General features: G+C 42.1%; 1 protein-coding gene across 1 annotated transcript in view; it reads right to left on the bottom strand.

The window, feature by feature from the left end:
* The window catches only part of LOC125628853 (cytoplasmic dynein 1 heavy chain 1-like), a 99,656-nt gene that overhangs the window by 49,506 nt on the left and 31,940 nt on the right, over positions 1-18,210 (bottom strand). The window contains exons 19-34 of the mRNA XM_075129882.1: positions 17,229-17,339; positions 16,939-17,148; positions 16,209-16,355; positions 15,705-15,871; positions 14,675-14,848; positions 13,657-13,822; positions 13,380-13,568; positions 13,087-13,281; positions 11,115-11,397; positions 10,553-10,653; positions 9,550-9,709; positions 7,911-8,154; positions 7,517-7,700; positions 6,604-6,816; positions 6,164-6,402; positions 5,868-6,024 (exon numbers count right to left, since the gene is read on the bottom strand). Coding sequence (XP_074985983.1) covers positions 5,868-6,024; positions 6,164-6,402; positions 6,604-6,816; positions 7,517-7,700; positions 7,911-8,154; positions 9,550-9,709; positions 10,553-10,653; positions 11,115-11,397; positions 13,087-13,281; positions 13,380-13,568; positions 13,657-13,822; positions 14,675-14,848; positions 15,705-15,871; positions 16,209-16,355; positions 16,939-17,148; positions 17,229-17,339 — 2,940 coding nt within the window. The remainder of the gene's footprint in view (positions 1-5,867; positions 6,025-6,163; positions 6,403-6,603; positions 6,817-7,516; positions 7,701-7,910; positions 8,155-9,549; positions 9,710-10,552; positions 10,654-11,114; positions 11,398-13,086; positions 13,282-13,379; positions 13,569-13,656; positions 13,823-14,674; positions 14,849-15,704; positions 15,872-16,208; positions 16,356-16,938; positions 17,149-17,228; positions 17,340-18,210) is intronic.

Here is an 18,210-nt window from a genome sequence, read left to right as displayed (position 1 = left end):
TTTTGGGGACGAGAAAGATGATGATGATGAAGTTGTAGATAGCTCACAGCAAGCAAGCGGAGAAACCGGTTTTCCCGACAGCCAGGAACTGTTTCTCACCCTGGACCTGGAGCCAGTACCCCTGAACCCACCAAAGGCTGCCTCCCGGACCCGCCAGGTAGAGAAGGGACCTCTGATGAGTGTACCTTTTAAAATACTATACATGGTTTAAAATCAAGCATGTTTAATGATTAATTTGCCCTGACATTTGCGGCTCTCCTGGATGTACTCCCAAAGCCTTTGCAAAAGGTTTCTGGGGAGGGCAGCCTTATTCCGTCCACCGTGGTAGGACACTTTACCACACCACGCCAGTAGCATGTACTAGGGAATCATTGTAGAACAAAGCATTGCAGTGTATGTTTGCTGGCGTTCAAACAACATCCGTTCTTTATCTCTCTGTGTTATCCTCAGGAGAGTGATATCATTCATGGTCACCTGGTTGAAATAGGGTGCTTTTCTTAAGGGGACATTCAGGTGCCCGTTCCTGCTGGGCTGTTTGCCTGTGGCTGAACAGAAATGTTCCCTGCTGTTAGCCATGGGGAGAGGGGAGGGGCTAGCCACGGGGTGGGGGGAGGCAAAATGCGACCTTGGAACGAAAGCACATGTGCTGTGTATGTAATGTTAACAGCAAGGTTTACCGTGAAAGAGTGTAGCCATTGTTCTAGAAAATGTGTCTTTTTAAATACCACTGTCTCTTTTTTTTCTCCACCAGCTACATGTGTTTCAAGGATCACAGGATCTTCTCCTTCCCAGAGGCTAGTGAAGATTAGAAGGTGAAAAAAACGCACTCGTGATGAAATGTTCTCTGAGCTCATGCTGTCCTCCCACATTGACAGAGCACAGACGAATGCGTGGAGGCAGACAATGTCAGAGTGCAGGAAAGCACAAAATGGGGAGGAGAGGTGGTAGGCTGAAGAGAGTAAGTGGCGGCCTGAAGAGAGTAAGAGGCGGGCTGAAGAGAGGGCTGAAGCTGAAAGGTGGCGGCAGCGTGATGAAAGGAGGCAGGATTCAATGCTGAGGCTGCTGGAGGATCAAACCAATATGCTCCAGCATATGGTTGAGCTGCAGGAAAGGCAGCAGGAGCACAGACCGCCGCTACAGCCCCTGTGTAACCAACCTCCCTCCTCTCCAAGTTCCATAGCCTCCTCACCCAGATGCCCAAGAACACGGTGGGGGGGCCTCCGGCCACTCCACCCCAGAGGATTGCCCAAGCAACAGAAGGCTGGCATTCAATAAGTTTTAAAGTTTTAAACTTTTAAAGTGCTGTGTGGCCTTGTCCTTCCCTCCTCCACCACCTCTCCCAGTGCTTCTCTCCTCCACCACCCCTCCCGGGCTACCTTGGTAGTTATCCCCCTATTTGTGTGATGAATGAATAAAGAATGCATGAATATGAAGCAACAATGACTTTATTGCCTCTGCAAGCGGTGATCGAAGGGAGGAGGGGAGGGTGGTTAGCTTATAGGGAAGTAGAGTGAACTAAGGGGCAGGGGGTTTCATCAAGGAGAAACAAACAGAACTTTCACACCGTAGCCTGTCCAGTCATGAAACTGGTTTTCAAAGCTTCTCTGATGCGCACCGCGCCCTCCTGTGCTCTTCTAACTGCCCTGGTGTCTGGCTGTGCAAAACCAGCAGCCAGGCGATTTGCCTCAACCTTCCACCCTGCCATAAACATCTCCCCCTTACTCTCACAGATATTGTGGAGCGCACAGAAAGCAGTAATAACAGTGGGAATATTGGGTTTTGCTGAGGTCTATCCGAGTTAGTAAACTGCACCAGTGTGCTTTTAAACGTCCAAATGCACATTCTACCACCATTCTGCACTTGCTTAGCCTGTAGTTGAACAGCTCCTGACTACTATCCAGGCTGCCTGTGTATGGCTTCATGAGCCATGGCATTAAGGGGTAGGCTGGGTCCCCAAGGATAACTATAGGCATTTCAACATCCCCAATGGTTATTTTCTGGTCTGGGAATAAAGTTCCTTCTTGCAACTTTTGAAACAGACCAGAGTTCCTGAAGATGCGAGCGTCATGTACCTTTCCCGGCCATCCCACGTTGATGTTGGTGAAACGTCCCTTGTGATCCACCAGTGCTTGCAGCACTATCGAAAAGTACCCCTTGCGGTTTATGTACTCGCCAGCTTGGTGCTCCGGTGCCAAGATAGGGATATGGGTTCCGTCTATGGCCCCACCACAGTTAGGGAATCCCATTGCAGCAAAGCCATCCACTATGACCTGCACATTTCCCAGGGTCACTACCCTTGATATCAGCAGATCTTTGATTGCGTGGGCTACTTGCATCACAGCAGCCCCCACAGTAGACTTGCCCACTCCAAATTGATTCCTGACTGACCGGTAGCTGTCTGGCTTTGCAAGCTATTTCCACTTGCTTCTCAACTGTGAGGGCTGCTCTCATCTTGGTAGTCTTGCGCCTCAGGGCAGGGGAAAGCAAGTCACAAAGTTCCATGAAAGTGCCCTTACGCATGCGAAAGTTTTGCAACCACTGGGAATCGTCCCAGACCTGCAACACTATGCAGTCCCACCAGTCTGTGCTTGTTTCCTGAGCCCAGAATCGGCATTCCACCACATGAACCTGCTCCATTAGCACCATGATGCCCACATTGCCAGGGCCCGTGCTTTGAGAGAAGTCTGTGTCCATGTCCTCATCACTCACGTCACCGTGCTGACGTTGCCTACTCACCCGGTATCGCTTTGCCAGGTTCTGGTGCTGCATATACTGCTGGATAATGCGCGTGGTGTTTAATGTGCTCCTAATTGCCAAAGTGATCTTAGTGGGCTCCTTGCTTGCCGTGGTATGGCGTCTGCACAGAAAAAAGGTGCAGAACGATTGTCTGCCATTGCCTTGACGGAGGGAGGGGCGACTGACAACATGGCTTCAGGGTTGGCTTACAGGGAATTAAAATCAACAAAGGGTGTGGCTTTGTGAGAAACTGAATGGCCCCCTCAAGGATAGAACTCAAAACCTCAAGGATAGAACTCAAAACTGGGTTTAGCAGGCCGTTGATTTCACGGAGGGAGGAAGGAGAAAATGAATACAAAACAAATCTGGTCTATTTCTTGTTTTGAGCCACTTCATCTTTCTTTATACATCTTGCTGGCAGCAGACTGTGTAGTACGACTGCTAGCCATCATCATCTCCTGGGTGGTCAGCAGAAGACAGTGCAGTATGACGACTAGCCATCATCTTCTGCTAGCTGGAAGTTAAAAGACAGTGGACTGCCGGTAGGACTCAATCGCCACGAGACGAAACAAGGGAAATGACCTGGCTGAGTCACTCCCATGTTTGCCCAGGCGCCCGGTTAAAAGAGCACCCAGGACTACGTTGATGACGGCTACCAGTCATACTGCACTGTCTGCTGCCAAAAGGCAATAAACTGCTGCTGTGTAGCAATGCAGTACCACGTCTGCCAGCACCCAGGAGACATACGGTGACGGTTAGCTGAGCAGGCTCCATGCTTGCCGTGGTATGGTGTCTGCACAGGTAACTCAAGAAAAGAGGCGCAAAATGATTGTCTGCCCTTGCTTTCACGGAGGGAGGGAGGGAGGGAGGGAACTGGGGCCTGATGATATGTACCCAGAACCACCCGTGACAATGTTTTAGCCCCATCAACCACTGGGATTTCTACCCAGAATTCAAATGGGCGGCGGAGACTGCGGGAACTGTGGGATAGCCACCCACAGTGCAACGCTCCAGAAGTCGACGGTTGCCTCGCTACTGTGGACACACTCCGCCGACTACATGCACTTAGAGCATTTGTGTGGGGACACACACAATCAACTGTATAAAAACGCTTTCTACAAAACCGACTTCTATAAATTCAACCTAATTTCGTAGTGTAGACATACCCTTAGCTACAACTAATCATGAAAGAGATCTTAGAGTCATCGTGGATAGTTCTCTGAAGAAGTCCACACAGTGTGCAGTGTGCAGCGGCAGTCAAAAAAAACAAACAGGATGTTAGGAACCATTAAAAAAGGGATAGAGAATAAGATGGAGAATATCTTATTGCCCTTATATAAATCCATGGTACTCCCACATCTTGAATACTGCATACAGAGGTGGTCTCCTCATCTCAAAAAAGATATGCTGGCATTAGAAAAGGTTCAGAAAAGGGCATCTGAAATGATTAGTGGTTTGGAACGGGTCCCATGTGTGGAGAGATTAAAGAGGCTAGGACTTTTCAGCTTGGAAAAGAGGAGACTAAGTGGGGATTTGATAGAGGTATATAAAGTCATGAGTGGTGTGGAGAAAGTGAATAAGGAAAAGTTATTTACTTGTTCCCATAATATAAGAACTAGGGGCCACCGAATGAAATTAATGGGCAGCAGGTTTAAAACAAATAAAAGGAAGTTCTTCTTCACACAGCGCACAGTCAACCTGTGGAACTCCTTGCCTGAGGAGGTTGTGAAGGCTAGGACTATAACAGGATTTAAAAGAGAACTAGATAAATTCATGGAAGGTAAGTCCATTAATGGCTATTAGCCAGGATGGGTAAGGAATGGTGTCCCTAGCCTCTGTTTGTCAGAGGGTGGAGCTGGATGGCAGGAGAGAGATCACTTGATCGTTACCTGTTAGGTTCACTCCCTCTGGGGCACCTGGCATTGGCCACTGTTGGCAGACAGGATACTGGGCTGGATGGACCTTTGGTCTGACCCACTATGGCTATTCTTATGTTCTTATGTCCCCTACCCCCGGCTCCTGTACCCCATCTCCACAGAGCAGGGGAAATGAGGGGACAGGACACGACTCAGGACGGAGGGGACTTGCTGGCAGCAGCTGCTGCCTCAACTTGCTGATCTACTTAAAGGCAGTGTACTTAGAGTGGGGTCAGCATACTTAAAGGGGCAATGCGCTTCACACACATGGTGTGTTTGTCTGTGTGTCACAGCCACCCATGTGGTGTGTCTGTCTCACACACATGGTGTGTGTGTCTGTCTCACACACACATGCATCTCTCCCACCCGGTACTTTGGAAAGTGGAGGTAGTGGTGCACTCCAGTGGGATAGCATGAGTTCATCATGTTCAGTTTCCACAAGGAACGTTTGCAGCCACTGCCATGCTGTGTCTCCTCCCTTCATATGTGCTGCCTTGTAGAGTGTGAGGCTACATTAACAACAATGTGTTAGCCCTTGAGGGCTCAGCCGAGTGCTAGTTCATCATTTAGCAGGAAGGCATTCCCTGGGAAATATCCCATCCTCTGTCTTCACCACCTCAACCAAGCTTCACAATGTACAGTATTCAATTGTTTGTTTAAAACTTATACTTAAACTTTTGTCTGTAGAAAAAAAATTTCCCTGGAACCTAGCCCCCCCCCACTATTTACATTAATTCTTATGGGGAAATTGGACTCTCTTAACATCATTTCGCTTAAAGTAGCATTTTTCAGGAGCATAACTACAACGTTAAACGAGGAGTCACTATAAAAGCTCAATTAATATGCTTCTCTAAACTCCCCAAAAGCCAATAGGTGTTATAAAATTTAAGTTTTATCTTAACTTCATCAGGTATTTTATATATTTAACACCTAATTAGACATTTATGCATGATCTAGTATTTCCTAGTCTGGTAGGGTCAAGGTAAACCTGACATGACAAACTCCATAACCACAGAAGGGTTTTAAAGAATTGAACCAGACCATTGCATAAGATCACTTTTGCTCTGATGCAATATTAACTTTACTCTGTGCCCACAGTTTGTGTGGTAAGAGCCTGTTCATGTCAGCTACCAAAAGCAGCAGAGCTATCAAATTTTCAGTAGATTAAACTATTTAGAAATGCTAAAATGTTTGTAAAAACAAAAAGAACTTTACATTTGGTGGAAGGCTGAGACGTTCTCCATTGGGCAGAGTCAGCAGTTTGTTGTCATCCAGCACGGAGTTTAAGTTCTCCACCCATTCAGGATCTACATCCCCATCAAAGATGATCCACTGTCGTTTCTGCAATTCACCTCTCACATTGTCTATGATCCTAAATTCAGGAAAGCATTTAGTGTAGGTTAAAAAACAGTAATATTCCCTTTCCTCAATCCTCCATGGCAATGACAACATCCAAGGATCTCTCTAATAGCCACTTCTTAACTTATATGCTACTAATGTTTAAGACTCACTTTCTCAGGACATGTGTAAACAATCCATCTGTCCATTCTCTGGTATTTGGATCCAAAGTACCATAGAGGTGATCTTTGCTGATTGCTTTTGGATCAATGATGTGAGCAACACCTTCTACACCCTCTAGCCGCTCCAGAGCTTTTAGCAGCACTCTCCAAGCCATGCTCTTTCCACTTCCAGAAGGACCCACCATCATCAACCCATGATTGATCTGGGTAATTTGATAGAGCTGAAGAACCTGTGACAGAACAGATTTAAGACTTCCAGTTATTAAGATTCAAACATAATAATCCGGAATCACTTAAAGTTGAAATTTATTTTAGGTACTCTGTCTATTTGGGGAGCAGTTATATTTGATTTCTGTATCACGGAATATGGAAAGTGCTACATGTACTTTTGTCAACTCCACATTGTAAGATTTACAACTATCACAATGTACCTTTTCCACCCACATGCCACCAACTTCTTCTCCATCACCATAGGTAAGGTACATTTCCTGACACACTTTCTTAAGTTCCTCTCGCAGGGCTGTCATTTCACCACGATGATACTGTACTCCAGGGAATACATCAGACAAGAGACTGAACAGCAATGGGATGTCTTCTGCAACAAGTTTGGGTACCATTGTTTCACACACACTCTGGATCAAAATCTACATGGAAAATTTTCATGCTTTGATTAGACAATACAAGGCAAGCAATGAATATCTGCATTAGTCACATTGGTGGAAATATTTCAAACAGGTCACGCTGAAGACTAAGACTGCAGAGTATATTGACATTTGCTAGGTTTGCATTTGGCATTCTTATTCCCTGCAAAACGTATTTGATGTTGAGTTTTGTATTTGTGCAAGACCATTTATAACAGTGCATTATGAACTTGAAGTGATGCTATACAGGGAATACTTAAGCTATCACCTAATACAATTGCCTTAATTGAGGAGTGACAGCTGTACTTGCCTACATAACATTTATCTGAAAGTGATGTGAACTACAGAGGAGTTCATTCAGAATGTCTACTCCACTTGGAATACAGTCAGGACACCACTCGTTTTATTGGAATGGTGAAAGTTTGTAATGATCACAAACCATCAGGTGCTTCTGTTTTATTGTAAGAAAGATACTTCCAACAACTCAAGCACTGATTAAAACTCCATTCAATCTGCTGAAACCACCACTTCTGTAGCCTAAAGTACCAAGACTTCAAGTAAATACGACAATGTGTGAACTTAAATAGATTACGTTTATGCTAGATACAGCAGGTGCTTTACTGTAAGTGCTCATATACATGCGTATCTACAGTAATCACCCCTTTGCTGTGAATCAATATAAAAAAATCTGTATATGTTTTACCTCTTGTTCAGGTAGGTTCTCAGCAATTTCCCCTTCATCAACAACTTCACCACGCTTTTCCTTCTCCCGCTTTATCTTCTGAATCCTCTCCCTCTTCACATTTCCTGCACTAATCAGTACACCCTTCAAAGCTCTTAAGCCAAAGTCATAATGACTTTGAGAGGAGAGCTGCTCATCACAGAGTCTAAAGATAAAAGAGATCAGAGTCAGTTTTAGACATACTAAGATCACAAAACTAATGTTCAATAGTAAAGTGTCAAGCATGCTTACCGTTCTATGTTCTTGCTATGGTAGTTTCAAAACTACCTACAGAGCCATTTTAAGTTCCAGATTTAAGTACATTAAAAGGTCACTTGTGGTTTGGGCCAGACTTGTTTAAGGGACTATTACTTACTTGAAGAATGGGACAATCTTATTGGCAAGCACTTCAGCAGTACGGAAACCCTGGGAGTACAACATGACCTGGGCAATCAGCTGGCGGTCTGGCTTTGTCATCGCCAAGCTACGGAACAGCTTCTTCAAGTTGTCTGGAAGATTTGATCTACCCGCATAACCAGGATTCATGGTGACAAAGATAGCCATGTCTGGGCTCACTTTAACTTGTTTATTCAGCAGCTCACAAGTAATAGGTGCGGAAGCTAAAAGTAGTTCACACAAAGTATTTTTAGTTACAATTGATTTTGTCTCAGTCAAATCAGCTATCAACTACAGTAGTTGAAACTTCACTTTTAGTATCCTGTATAGTTTTGTTTATGGTACAGTAACTCCTCACTTAAAGTCATCTCGGTCATCCCGGTTAAGGTTGTTTTGTTGTTACATTGCTGATCAATTAGGGAACATGCTCATTTAAAGTTGTGCAATGCTCCCTTATAATGTTGTTTGGCAGCTGCCTGCTTTGTCCACTGCTTGCAGAAAGACCAGCCCAATGGAGCTAGCTGGTGGGGGCTTGGAACCAGGGTGGACCAGCAGCCCCCCATCAGCTCCCCGTTCCCCTAAGTTCCCTGTGCGGCAGCCGCCCAGCAGGCTATCAATTGTTGGCAGTTCAGCTGTCCCTCCCCCTCACTGCCATGTGCTGCTCCTGCCCTCTACCTTGGAGCTGCTTCCAGGAGCCTCCTGCTTGCTGTGCGGGGGTGGGGGCAAGAGGGGGGCTAATATCAGGGTGTCCCCCTCCCCTCTGCTTATTCCATTTCCATAGAGCTGGGGGAGGGGACACTACGGGGCTCAGGAGAGAGGGAGCATGCTGGTAGCAGCTGCTGTCTCAACTTCCTGGTCTACTTAAAAAGGCAATCTACTTAGAGTGATTCAGCGTACTTAAAGTGGCAATGCACATCTCTCTCTCTCACATACACAGGGTGTGTGTCTCTGTCTCTATCTGCCATGCTGTCTCCCCTCCCTCCATTCATGGTGCCTTGTAGAGTGTGAGGCTACATTAACAATGTGTTAACCCTTGAGGGCTCAGCTGAGTTCTAGTTCATCACTGAGCAGTAAGGAATTCCCTAAGAAATATCCCACCCTCTGACTTCAACACCTCAACTAAGCTTCACAATCATCACTGCTGTGCACAGTATTAAATTGTTTGTTTAAAACTTATACTGTGGGTATACATAATATAGTCTTTTGTTTGGAGAAAACATTTTTCCTGGAACCTAACCCTTCCATTTACATTAATTCTTATGGGGAAATTGGATTTTCTTAACATTGTTTTGCTTAAAGTTGCATTTTCCAGGAACACGTTACAACGTTAAGCGATGAGTTACTGTACAACTAGTCAAACATTTTTTCTACCACTACACTAAAGTTACACAGTGTTGAAAGTGACTGCATATCTGTTGAAAGCTATTTCCTTTAATTGTTTAATGTTTAAGTTACATTTTCAAAATGTAAAAAAAAAAAAAAAAAAAAACCTCTGGCCAATGTGGGAGTAACTGATCAAAGAGATTTCTCAAAAAGGACATATTTCAGACATGCAAGTGAGGGCATTCTTTTGACAGAACAGCTATAGAAAACCATTAGCAATGGAAAAAATTGCATACTCTTGTCATAGTTTGAATTGCAATGTTCTCGCAAGGCTTCCTGGATGCACTGAACCTGCTGGGAAACAGCAGAAAGCATACGCTCCTCAAGTCTGTTGAACTCATCAAAGCAGCCCCATGCGCCCACTTGGCAGAGCCCCACAAAGATGCGTCCCATTGCCTGTAGGTGGAGAAAAAGAGAAGATAAGCTTTATATATACATACATACACACTGAAAAAAAAAGTTACCTTGGTTATTCTTCCCTGTACATAGTGGAACAGGTGTAGACTGGACAGGATTGTGGTTACATATATTAACCCCCTATTTAATGTGTGTGTATCTTTAGGCTGAGAATCTTTATGCTTTCAACAGAAACAACTACTTCTCTACACACCACTCCACTCTTCTCTACCTACTCACACCACTCTTGCTTCTCAGAGGTTTCAGTTTTTGAATGCCAACTTCCATGTTCTAGAATGTATAAGGCACGACTAAGCAACTTCCACGCTTCTTTAGGGAAGTCTATCACTTAATTCTAAAATCTCTGCAAGCACACTCCTAAACCTGCAGCAGAATTTAAAAGTAGTTCCGATGCTGCAATAGATCAGGAAGTCCATTGACATAAGGAGTATGTGCAGCAACATATCCATTAGGAGTCAACCAGTCACACCTACTTGGTTTCCACTAAAGTAGGTCTACTGCAGTTGGTCACACAATATGACTGGGGGATGGTAATGGAAGACTGTAGTTTGAAAAAATTTGAAGTTACCTTCCTAAAGCTTGCAGTTCAGATCTTCTCTTGCTAAATTACTACCTAAAAACAGAGCAGGCAGCTTCTAACCCAATTCTGCTTTAGGTGTTAGTGAAGTCCAATGAAGCACAGTTAAGTAACCAGAATCTATTTTGCCAGATACAGGAACAAGCTTTCAAACATGTTTTGAAATCTACAAGCTTAAATGGCATATTAATGAGATCTTAACATAAAATGAAGAATGTTCTCATGTTAAATTAAAGATACTATACCTGGAAGTCAAATGTTTCACCACAGTTGAAAACCAGAACAAAGCGGCCAAGCTGGTGTCCAAGGGCCTTTACAGATTCTGTTTTACCAGTACCAGCAGGACCTATTTTTAGAATGGGATAAAAACATTAGTCTCTTCCTAGGCACTAAACTGTCAATATTAACATCTAAAGTCTACGGACTGGGCTACAGTACCACAGTAATGACGTAACTGAAGTTGATGTAGCTTAGGTCGACTTAACGCAGTGTGTGCACCTCACTGTGTCGATGGGAGATGCTCTCCCGCTGACTTTCCTTACTTTTCTCAAGGAGGTGGAGTACACAAATAAGTAGGAGAGCACTCTCCCATCGATTTAGCGTGTCTTCAACAGACCCGCTAAATCAACACCTGCTGCATCAATTACAGCAGTGCAGATCTACTGGTAAATATAGACATAGCCTAAGTGTTGCTCATTTTTCAAAATTGGAGTCTCAACTATGGAAGTTACTTTATTAATTTTATAGCTGATGAACATCAATCTTTACATTTAACAGAAGACACATATGGAATAAGTACAAACTTACCAAACGGTGAGCCTCCAAGTCTTGCCTCCAAGGCTTGCGTCATTGTCAGGTAACAGCGGTCAGTAAGAGGAGTCTGAACTAGTTTATCCTGAACACCAAGATACTCAAAGCCGTAGTTGAATTTGGCATTTGCCATCTGAATGGACAGCTGCTGCAACACATCTGTCTGTTTTGGGTCAAAGTAGAATCGCATCTGGCTGAGCCACTCAAAGGATTTGGAGTTGTCAATCTTGCTTTTGATCAGTGATCTTGTAACATCTCTTTGGTGCACTAACTCTGTAATCTAAAGAACAAGCATCTCATTAGCAACCACAATGAAAAAAGACCATGTACTCTAATGAAACTAACAATTTTACTGCATCTCAATGCACCTCAGTTTATGAAAAGCCATTGCTCGGTGCTAGATGGCATGATCTATACCTGAAAGTCAAAGGTATAGCTTGCAGAAAGGAGGAGCTAGTAAAAAAAGTCTGTTGCTACAGGATCCCTCTCAGTCAAGCTTCAGGCCAAGGCATGGTTCTGAAATCACAAGAACTGTCCTTATAGACAACCTTTTTCTGTCCACAAGCAGAGAAAGGAAACACATTCATACTCATCCTGGTACCATCATCTGGCACCACATACTGTTAGTCACCAGATATTCTTCTCTGCCTCCAGTGATGAATTAAAGTGCCCTTAAACCAGCTCAGATTTTCCTCTAAGAAACCACAAGTGCTGTAGAGGGACAGTGTTTCTACATCCCTCCCCACCAAGAGCCCTCTCCTCTGAGGTCCCACAAGCTTTAATCCTCTGCACAAGTTATTCAAAGTCGATATATTTTCAGCCACCAAGAGAACTGATGAGACACTATGGGCTGAAATCCCAACAGGTACAAACCAAAACTGAGCTCTACATCTCCATTCCCAGCTTTCAGTAGCTAGAATCAGCAGCTGAATTAACCCAGCCAAGACTGAGATGCTGGTAGATAAAGAGAAATGTTTCCAAGAACTTGCTTCTTCTAAGACTTCACTATGGAGGGCACCTTCCCCTCAAATTATCATGAGCCTTCAATCCTTTTGGATGCCCAAGGCACAATAATGTCAACTTTCATCTGCAATAGGCCAGAAATGGGCACCTCATTGTATCAGCACAGACTCGGACATGGTAAGGCTGAAGGTCCATAGATTTGATTACTGCAAATCATGACTAGCAGTGAAGCCACACCCCAAGTGAAGGCTCCAGCTTGTACAAAACACAGGACTTTAGTTTCTTGGCAGCACAGACTGCCACAAACACCATTCTGTGGCTATGCACTCTACACTTGTTCCCCAATTAGAAGTTTCATTCAAGGTTTATTTTACGGGAGCCTTTCAACAACAGGATAGATTGTCAGTTGCACTCGTCTGGTGGAAAGTAGAGCTTCTTAGGAGGAGCTGGAGTTATGCTATGAATTCAGTGGGCAAGAAGTGATGACTTAAGACTTTCGTAGCTAAATGCAAAAACCCTCAGTTTAGCTCTTTTTTCTTCAGAAAGTTCTTCACATGACTATGACAGCCCCTCACACAAACACAGAAGTTTTAAATTAAACTATTTCTCATGTAAATGGTTTCTATTTTTAAACAGCTGAAGGAGCTCAGACACTGTGGTTATGGGAGCCATGTACATACATAGATGATAAAAGTTAATATAAACTCTAGATTTATAAATCTTATCTACTCTCAGAATAGGAGATTGGGGGGTATATTCCAAGAGTTTTCTATTCACTAAATAATTCTGCAGAATCTTGTGTTACATGGACATTTAAGTTTATAGACGTTATTTCAAGTCAGGCATATGTAATATCTACAGAAACAGATGTTCCTCAAGAAATCTTGATGGGTACATTTTAGTTTTCCCTAGGTGTCACTTTCATGATTTGAAGATGGACAGATTGTGTTCAAATTTTGTAAGAGACTGAATGACTACTGAGGATGGGGAGGAGAGTATTACTTACCAAGTGTTCCAATTTCCTTCTGCGGAGAGGTGGCTGTTCCATCAACACAGAGTCTGCTAACACATTCAGCGTGACCTCAACATTAGTCAGCACAGAGTGCAGAGGACTGCTGTCGTCTCCACCACCCATGCCATTCAGAGCAGATTCCACATTCTCTGACCATGCAATTTGGGCTGACAGGACAACAAGCTGGGCCTGAACATTTAAAATACAGTTAGATTTTTGCTAAGAGTTGTTCCTCCCCAAAAGTGTATTATATAGTTTGGTTAGACAAATGTGAATAAGATGGATACCTGATATTTGTCAATCCAAGAAATATAGAGACCGGGATCAATTGAAGTTGCTTTACCAAAGATTTCTACTTCAGTAACAGACTCGGCAAGCAGCTTTGCAAGGGTGACTCGCATTTCCTTTTCAACAAGTGTGAGCCACTCATTGATCTTAGGATGTTCTGTGATAGAGACAGGTGTTTTGAACAGCACCTGAAACAATTAAAATCAAGTGTCATTTTAGTTTTAATTTCGACCAGGTTTGTAAGTTTGCAAAAAAACCCCGAAGATGCAGCTTTACCTCCTCTCCTTCACGTGATGAGATCCCCAGAACAACAGTGTTATTTTCATTCAGGATGATGCTCGAAACCCCAGCAAACATTTTCTTGAAATGTTTCTTCAACTTAACTACATTCTTGCTGTTTCCTATGATTTCGAGCAAGTCCTCATCACCAACGAAGTAGAACCTGGTATTAGAGATAAGGTTAAATCTGTTTAAAACAACTGACCACTGAGGTGAAAGAATTTTTTTTTAACACTTAATTGAAGGCCCAGAATTAATGTATTTACTTGAACCCTCTATAACCCTTATAAAACTGGAGAAATGTCTGCTAGTTTGTGCAATGCTGCGTAATTCCTTTCCTCCATAATTCTGTTAGATCATAGTAAAAATACCTGAGGGCTTATTCTCTGCACCATTTTTAGTCTATCTAGAGTTTTCTTCCCACTTTAACACCTCATTAACAGATAAATGCTAAGTATTGAAAGATTATGAGACAGCAAAGCTCCCACTCTGAACACATGCTTGACATTATGCTTGAGGTTATGTTTAGATCTACAATCCAAAGACCTCACATACTACTGAGAATTGAAGGTGAAACAGAATGCAACATGATTCAAATATAGAATGATACAAGTTCTTAAGCTTTGGTATTTGGTTAGAGAGATTCCAAGGGTTCATTTAGTTTAATGGAACAAAACTAATTTGAAAATTTCATTATTCAGTACCAGGTGAAACAGCCTATTAAGCAATATTTATATTCAAATTATGCTATTTAAGTTACTAATCACAAGTGACCCACACAAAGAAATTGAAGGTTATCACTTCCCAGGAAATGGGACCATAAAATGACTAAATTGTTTAACCTTTATTTTTTTATGATTCCAAAGCATTCATGTTTATGCATATCTGTGTATGCACTAAAAGATTGCGAGTGGAACACAATAAAAGGAAGTACTTAGGCACTACCATGCAAACAAACACAATTCCTATTAGAGTTTATTCCAGCACAATTGGTTGAGGAGATGAAATTCCTTACCGAGGAAAGGAGGATCTCTCCCTCTCCAGGTATTCTCCCAATGCTTTCTGGATCTTTCCAAGCAAGTCTGCTAATCTCTCCAGTGATCTTTGTACACCTTGGATGTTAAGAACTTCCATCACAAGGGGAGATTTGGATACCTTTTTCATAAGTGCCAGAAACTCAGTACTGATGCTGTAAGTGAGAGTGAGAAAAATATTAAGCTCATTTTAAATGAGAGATACAATAATACAAGTTCAGTTACTGAGTGTGAAAAAGGGTGATATCTATTAATTTTATTAATATTGTGTGTGAGTATTATGGTGTGGCTAGCTTTATGCTACACCAAAGACTAATTCTAGTTGGAGCTCTCCACATGGTACCCAAGAACCAGACAATGACTAACTCAATTGCCAGTGCTCAAATGGACCATACAGTAAATCCACTGCTATCGTGTACCTCTGACTCTCTGGAGAGGTGCATATGTCTGTCCTGGGACACCTCAACCTATTCAAAGACTTTGAAATGGATAAGAGACTGCTTGTTAGCTCAGGGTAGGAGACATCAAACGAAGATTGGACACAGGCAGAGACTGCAAGGGTGAAATCTACCTGCCTAGCCCAATGCGAGATGATACGTGGGACAAGAGGGGCTACCGAAACTTGCAAGGAAAGGCTAAGGTCTAGGTAACTTATAGGTCTACAGGTCTTTTATTGTTTTAACCTTTTTTTCCTTTGTGCAAAACAAAACTTTATCCATATGAACAAGCTGTTTTGTCACTGCACTCTCATATTGGTCATAGGCTTCCAAAGTCTGCAGCAGGGGCCAAAACCCAGATAGACCTGTTGAGAACACTGTTGGTGAACAGGATTATTTTGCTCTGGGTCACTAGAACAGAAAAGTGGAGTAAATCACAGGATTCACTGAGAGAAGTGCAGACCTATCACTTGAAAGGGATGCTCATGCGCGGGCAGGCAAAGGAACAAAGTCAATAGTGCAGCTTGCCCTGAACTGTAACTGAGAATTTCACACAAATCCAAAGTAAGATTACCTTTGGAACCTCTGGGTTTCAACAGGCAATAAGTGCTTAATATCAGCACTACCAGTGAAGATACCCTCCATGTAGACCCATCGTCTTTGGACATCTATCCAGACATCAAAGAGTGCAAAGATACGATTCAATTTGTCTTCCCAGCTAAGGGCATCTTCTTCAAACACCTAAATGTTACAAAAACCATTAACATTCAGTTTACCGTTAAAAAAAACAAAACAAAACAAAACAAAAAAACTTCACCTACAAGTCAGTATGATTTTAAGAAGTTGGACAAGTAACACTAATCAAGCTAGTTTAAGAACTGAATTGGAAATAATTTTGTAAGTTTGGTTAAAGCTATAAAAAGGTATAATCCACTTATACACCTAGCAATTTGCCAGACTTGGCACAGAAGGTGCCAGCTGAACAAATGTACACTAGGAAAAGAATACGAAAACAAGGAGGGAGATATTTAATATCAAAGATAATTGAAAAGAAAAATAAAGTAATTTTACATTATACCTTGTAGTACGGTGATAACTTCATGGCAGACACACTGTTAATGTGCTCCTTGACCTTATTGAAGAGATCATCCCAACCACGAATCAAATGACATTTGTTCTGATAGTTAATCAAATCCAATTCATAGTTGTTCCACACTTCTCTTATCTTTAAGAAAAAAAGAAGTCAGATTATGAACTCCCGATTGTAATTTTAATTCTATTACATTTATTTCATTCTGTAGTGTAGAAATGTAGTTACATGAGCTTGATTCTTATCTTTTTACAGAGCACATGAACCTGCAGGCCTTGGATTGCTGTGAATCATATGGTGGGAGATTTCATAATTATGTCTTGTGGGTCAGAGTTAAAGTTATTGCAACTCATAAAATGAAATTACAGAAGGAAGTTTCCAGTCTTCTACTTAGAAGTTTTATAATAGTAACGTTAGTACTAGCTATATATTTTACTTGACTTATCTTTAAGTTTAAGTTACAGTACCTTCAGTAAACTTCCGAAGCTTTTAATAAAACCCCTAAACCTATGGGGTTTCATGTTGTGTCAGTTTGTGTGTTTAAAAATTTATTCAGTTATTGAGAACTAACAATATATGGTGAAGATCTAAAGCATTTCACTTTCACCATCCTGGGTATCTAAAATCCAACGTGTTACATAGCTGTCAGCAAATTAACTTACACCTCTAAAATCTCTCCTGCACAACAGGTCTAGTATATATAATGATAGATACTAGCCTGTTTCAAGAACTCTTCCAAAGCCATCTCTCCCTGAGCCACAAGAAGTACATCTTTGACAGTTGCTTCATTCTTCTGCAAGTCAACATCCCAGATCTGTCCCAGGGTTAGTTCAGAGACAACCCAGTTAACGTGAAGCCTCTTCATCAGCTGCTTCCAGTGACGATCTTTAAGAGCCTCAGATTTCAGTTCAATCATCAGCACGTTTATCTAGAACGCGAGACAGCACATATTAAGTTAATGGATGCACTTACCCTTGATAACTAATTAAAAAATTATGTACAGCTTACCTTCATGTAACCCTTCAGAAGTCTCTGAACATATTCATAGGAGGCATACTGCCGCAAACGAGCAGGGAAGTTTTTCAACTGGTTCAGTAAGCCGTCCAAATTTTGTCGAAGCTGTCAATAAAATACAGAAGCCTTGAAAGAATTCATCTACCAGCAACATTATGATAAACACAATCACTCTAGTAAACTGGATATTACAACAGTTATCCGTTTTACTTACAGTTTGTCATCTTAACACTTTTATTCAACTGTTCTTTAGAATGGGAGAATCACCCTTACATAATATTGATCATACTTTGCTATGCTGCATATATTTAATTTTGCTAACACTAAATATAGCTGTATACAAGGCAGGCAAACCATATACTAGATGTATGAAAACATTCAATTGTCCCTCAAAACCTCATCATTCCAACAGATTCTCCATGCATTTGTTGATATATTCCACCTCAGCAGATTATGTGGAGTCAACAGTACTGCTTTAAGATTAATTCACGACTGTTGGCGCAAGACTAGTTTTCTCTATCCCTTGATCATTGGAGTAGCACAACATGAAGTAATTTTATACTAGATCACAGTGGTCATGAAATTGTGACATTCTTCCTTGCAAATAAGAGGTAGAAGCCTCGTTTCAGGTTTATGTATCCAAGAAGCATCAGCTGGGCAATAGCTTTTCATCAGTGAAGCTGGACAAGTGTTTGAGAAAAGTGCTAATTTAGATCAACTTAATTTCAGGAAACAGATAGAGCATCAATTCTTGTCCTCTGAAGACGTAGCCTATAATTAAATATATTTAAGGTTGTGTAGTTTCTGCAATCCTGACAATTTTTCAAATTTTGTTTTGTAAGCCTTACCCTGTTGAAGCTTCAGTTAAGAGGAAAAGTTATTTCTGCCGTTCAGTGCTGCAAGTTAGATTAAGATAGAGGTTGCATTCTCAGTTATGAATTCTATTTTTCATATGCCAAAAAGACCCAGGTACATA

This window comes from Caretta caretta, chromosome 6 (genome assembly GCF_965140235.1).
Source record: "Caretta caretta isolate rCarCar2 chromosome 6, rCarCar1.hap1, whole genome shotgun sequence".
NCBI lineage: Eukaryota > Metazoa > Chordata > Testudines > Cheloniidae > Caretta > Caretta caretta.
This window is presented reverse-complemented; position numbering and strand designations above follow the sequence as displayed.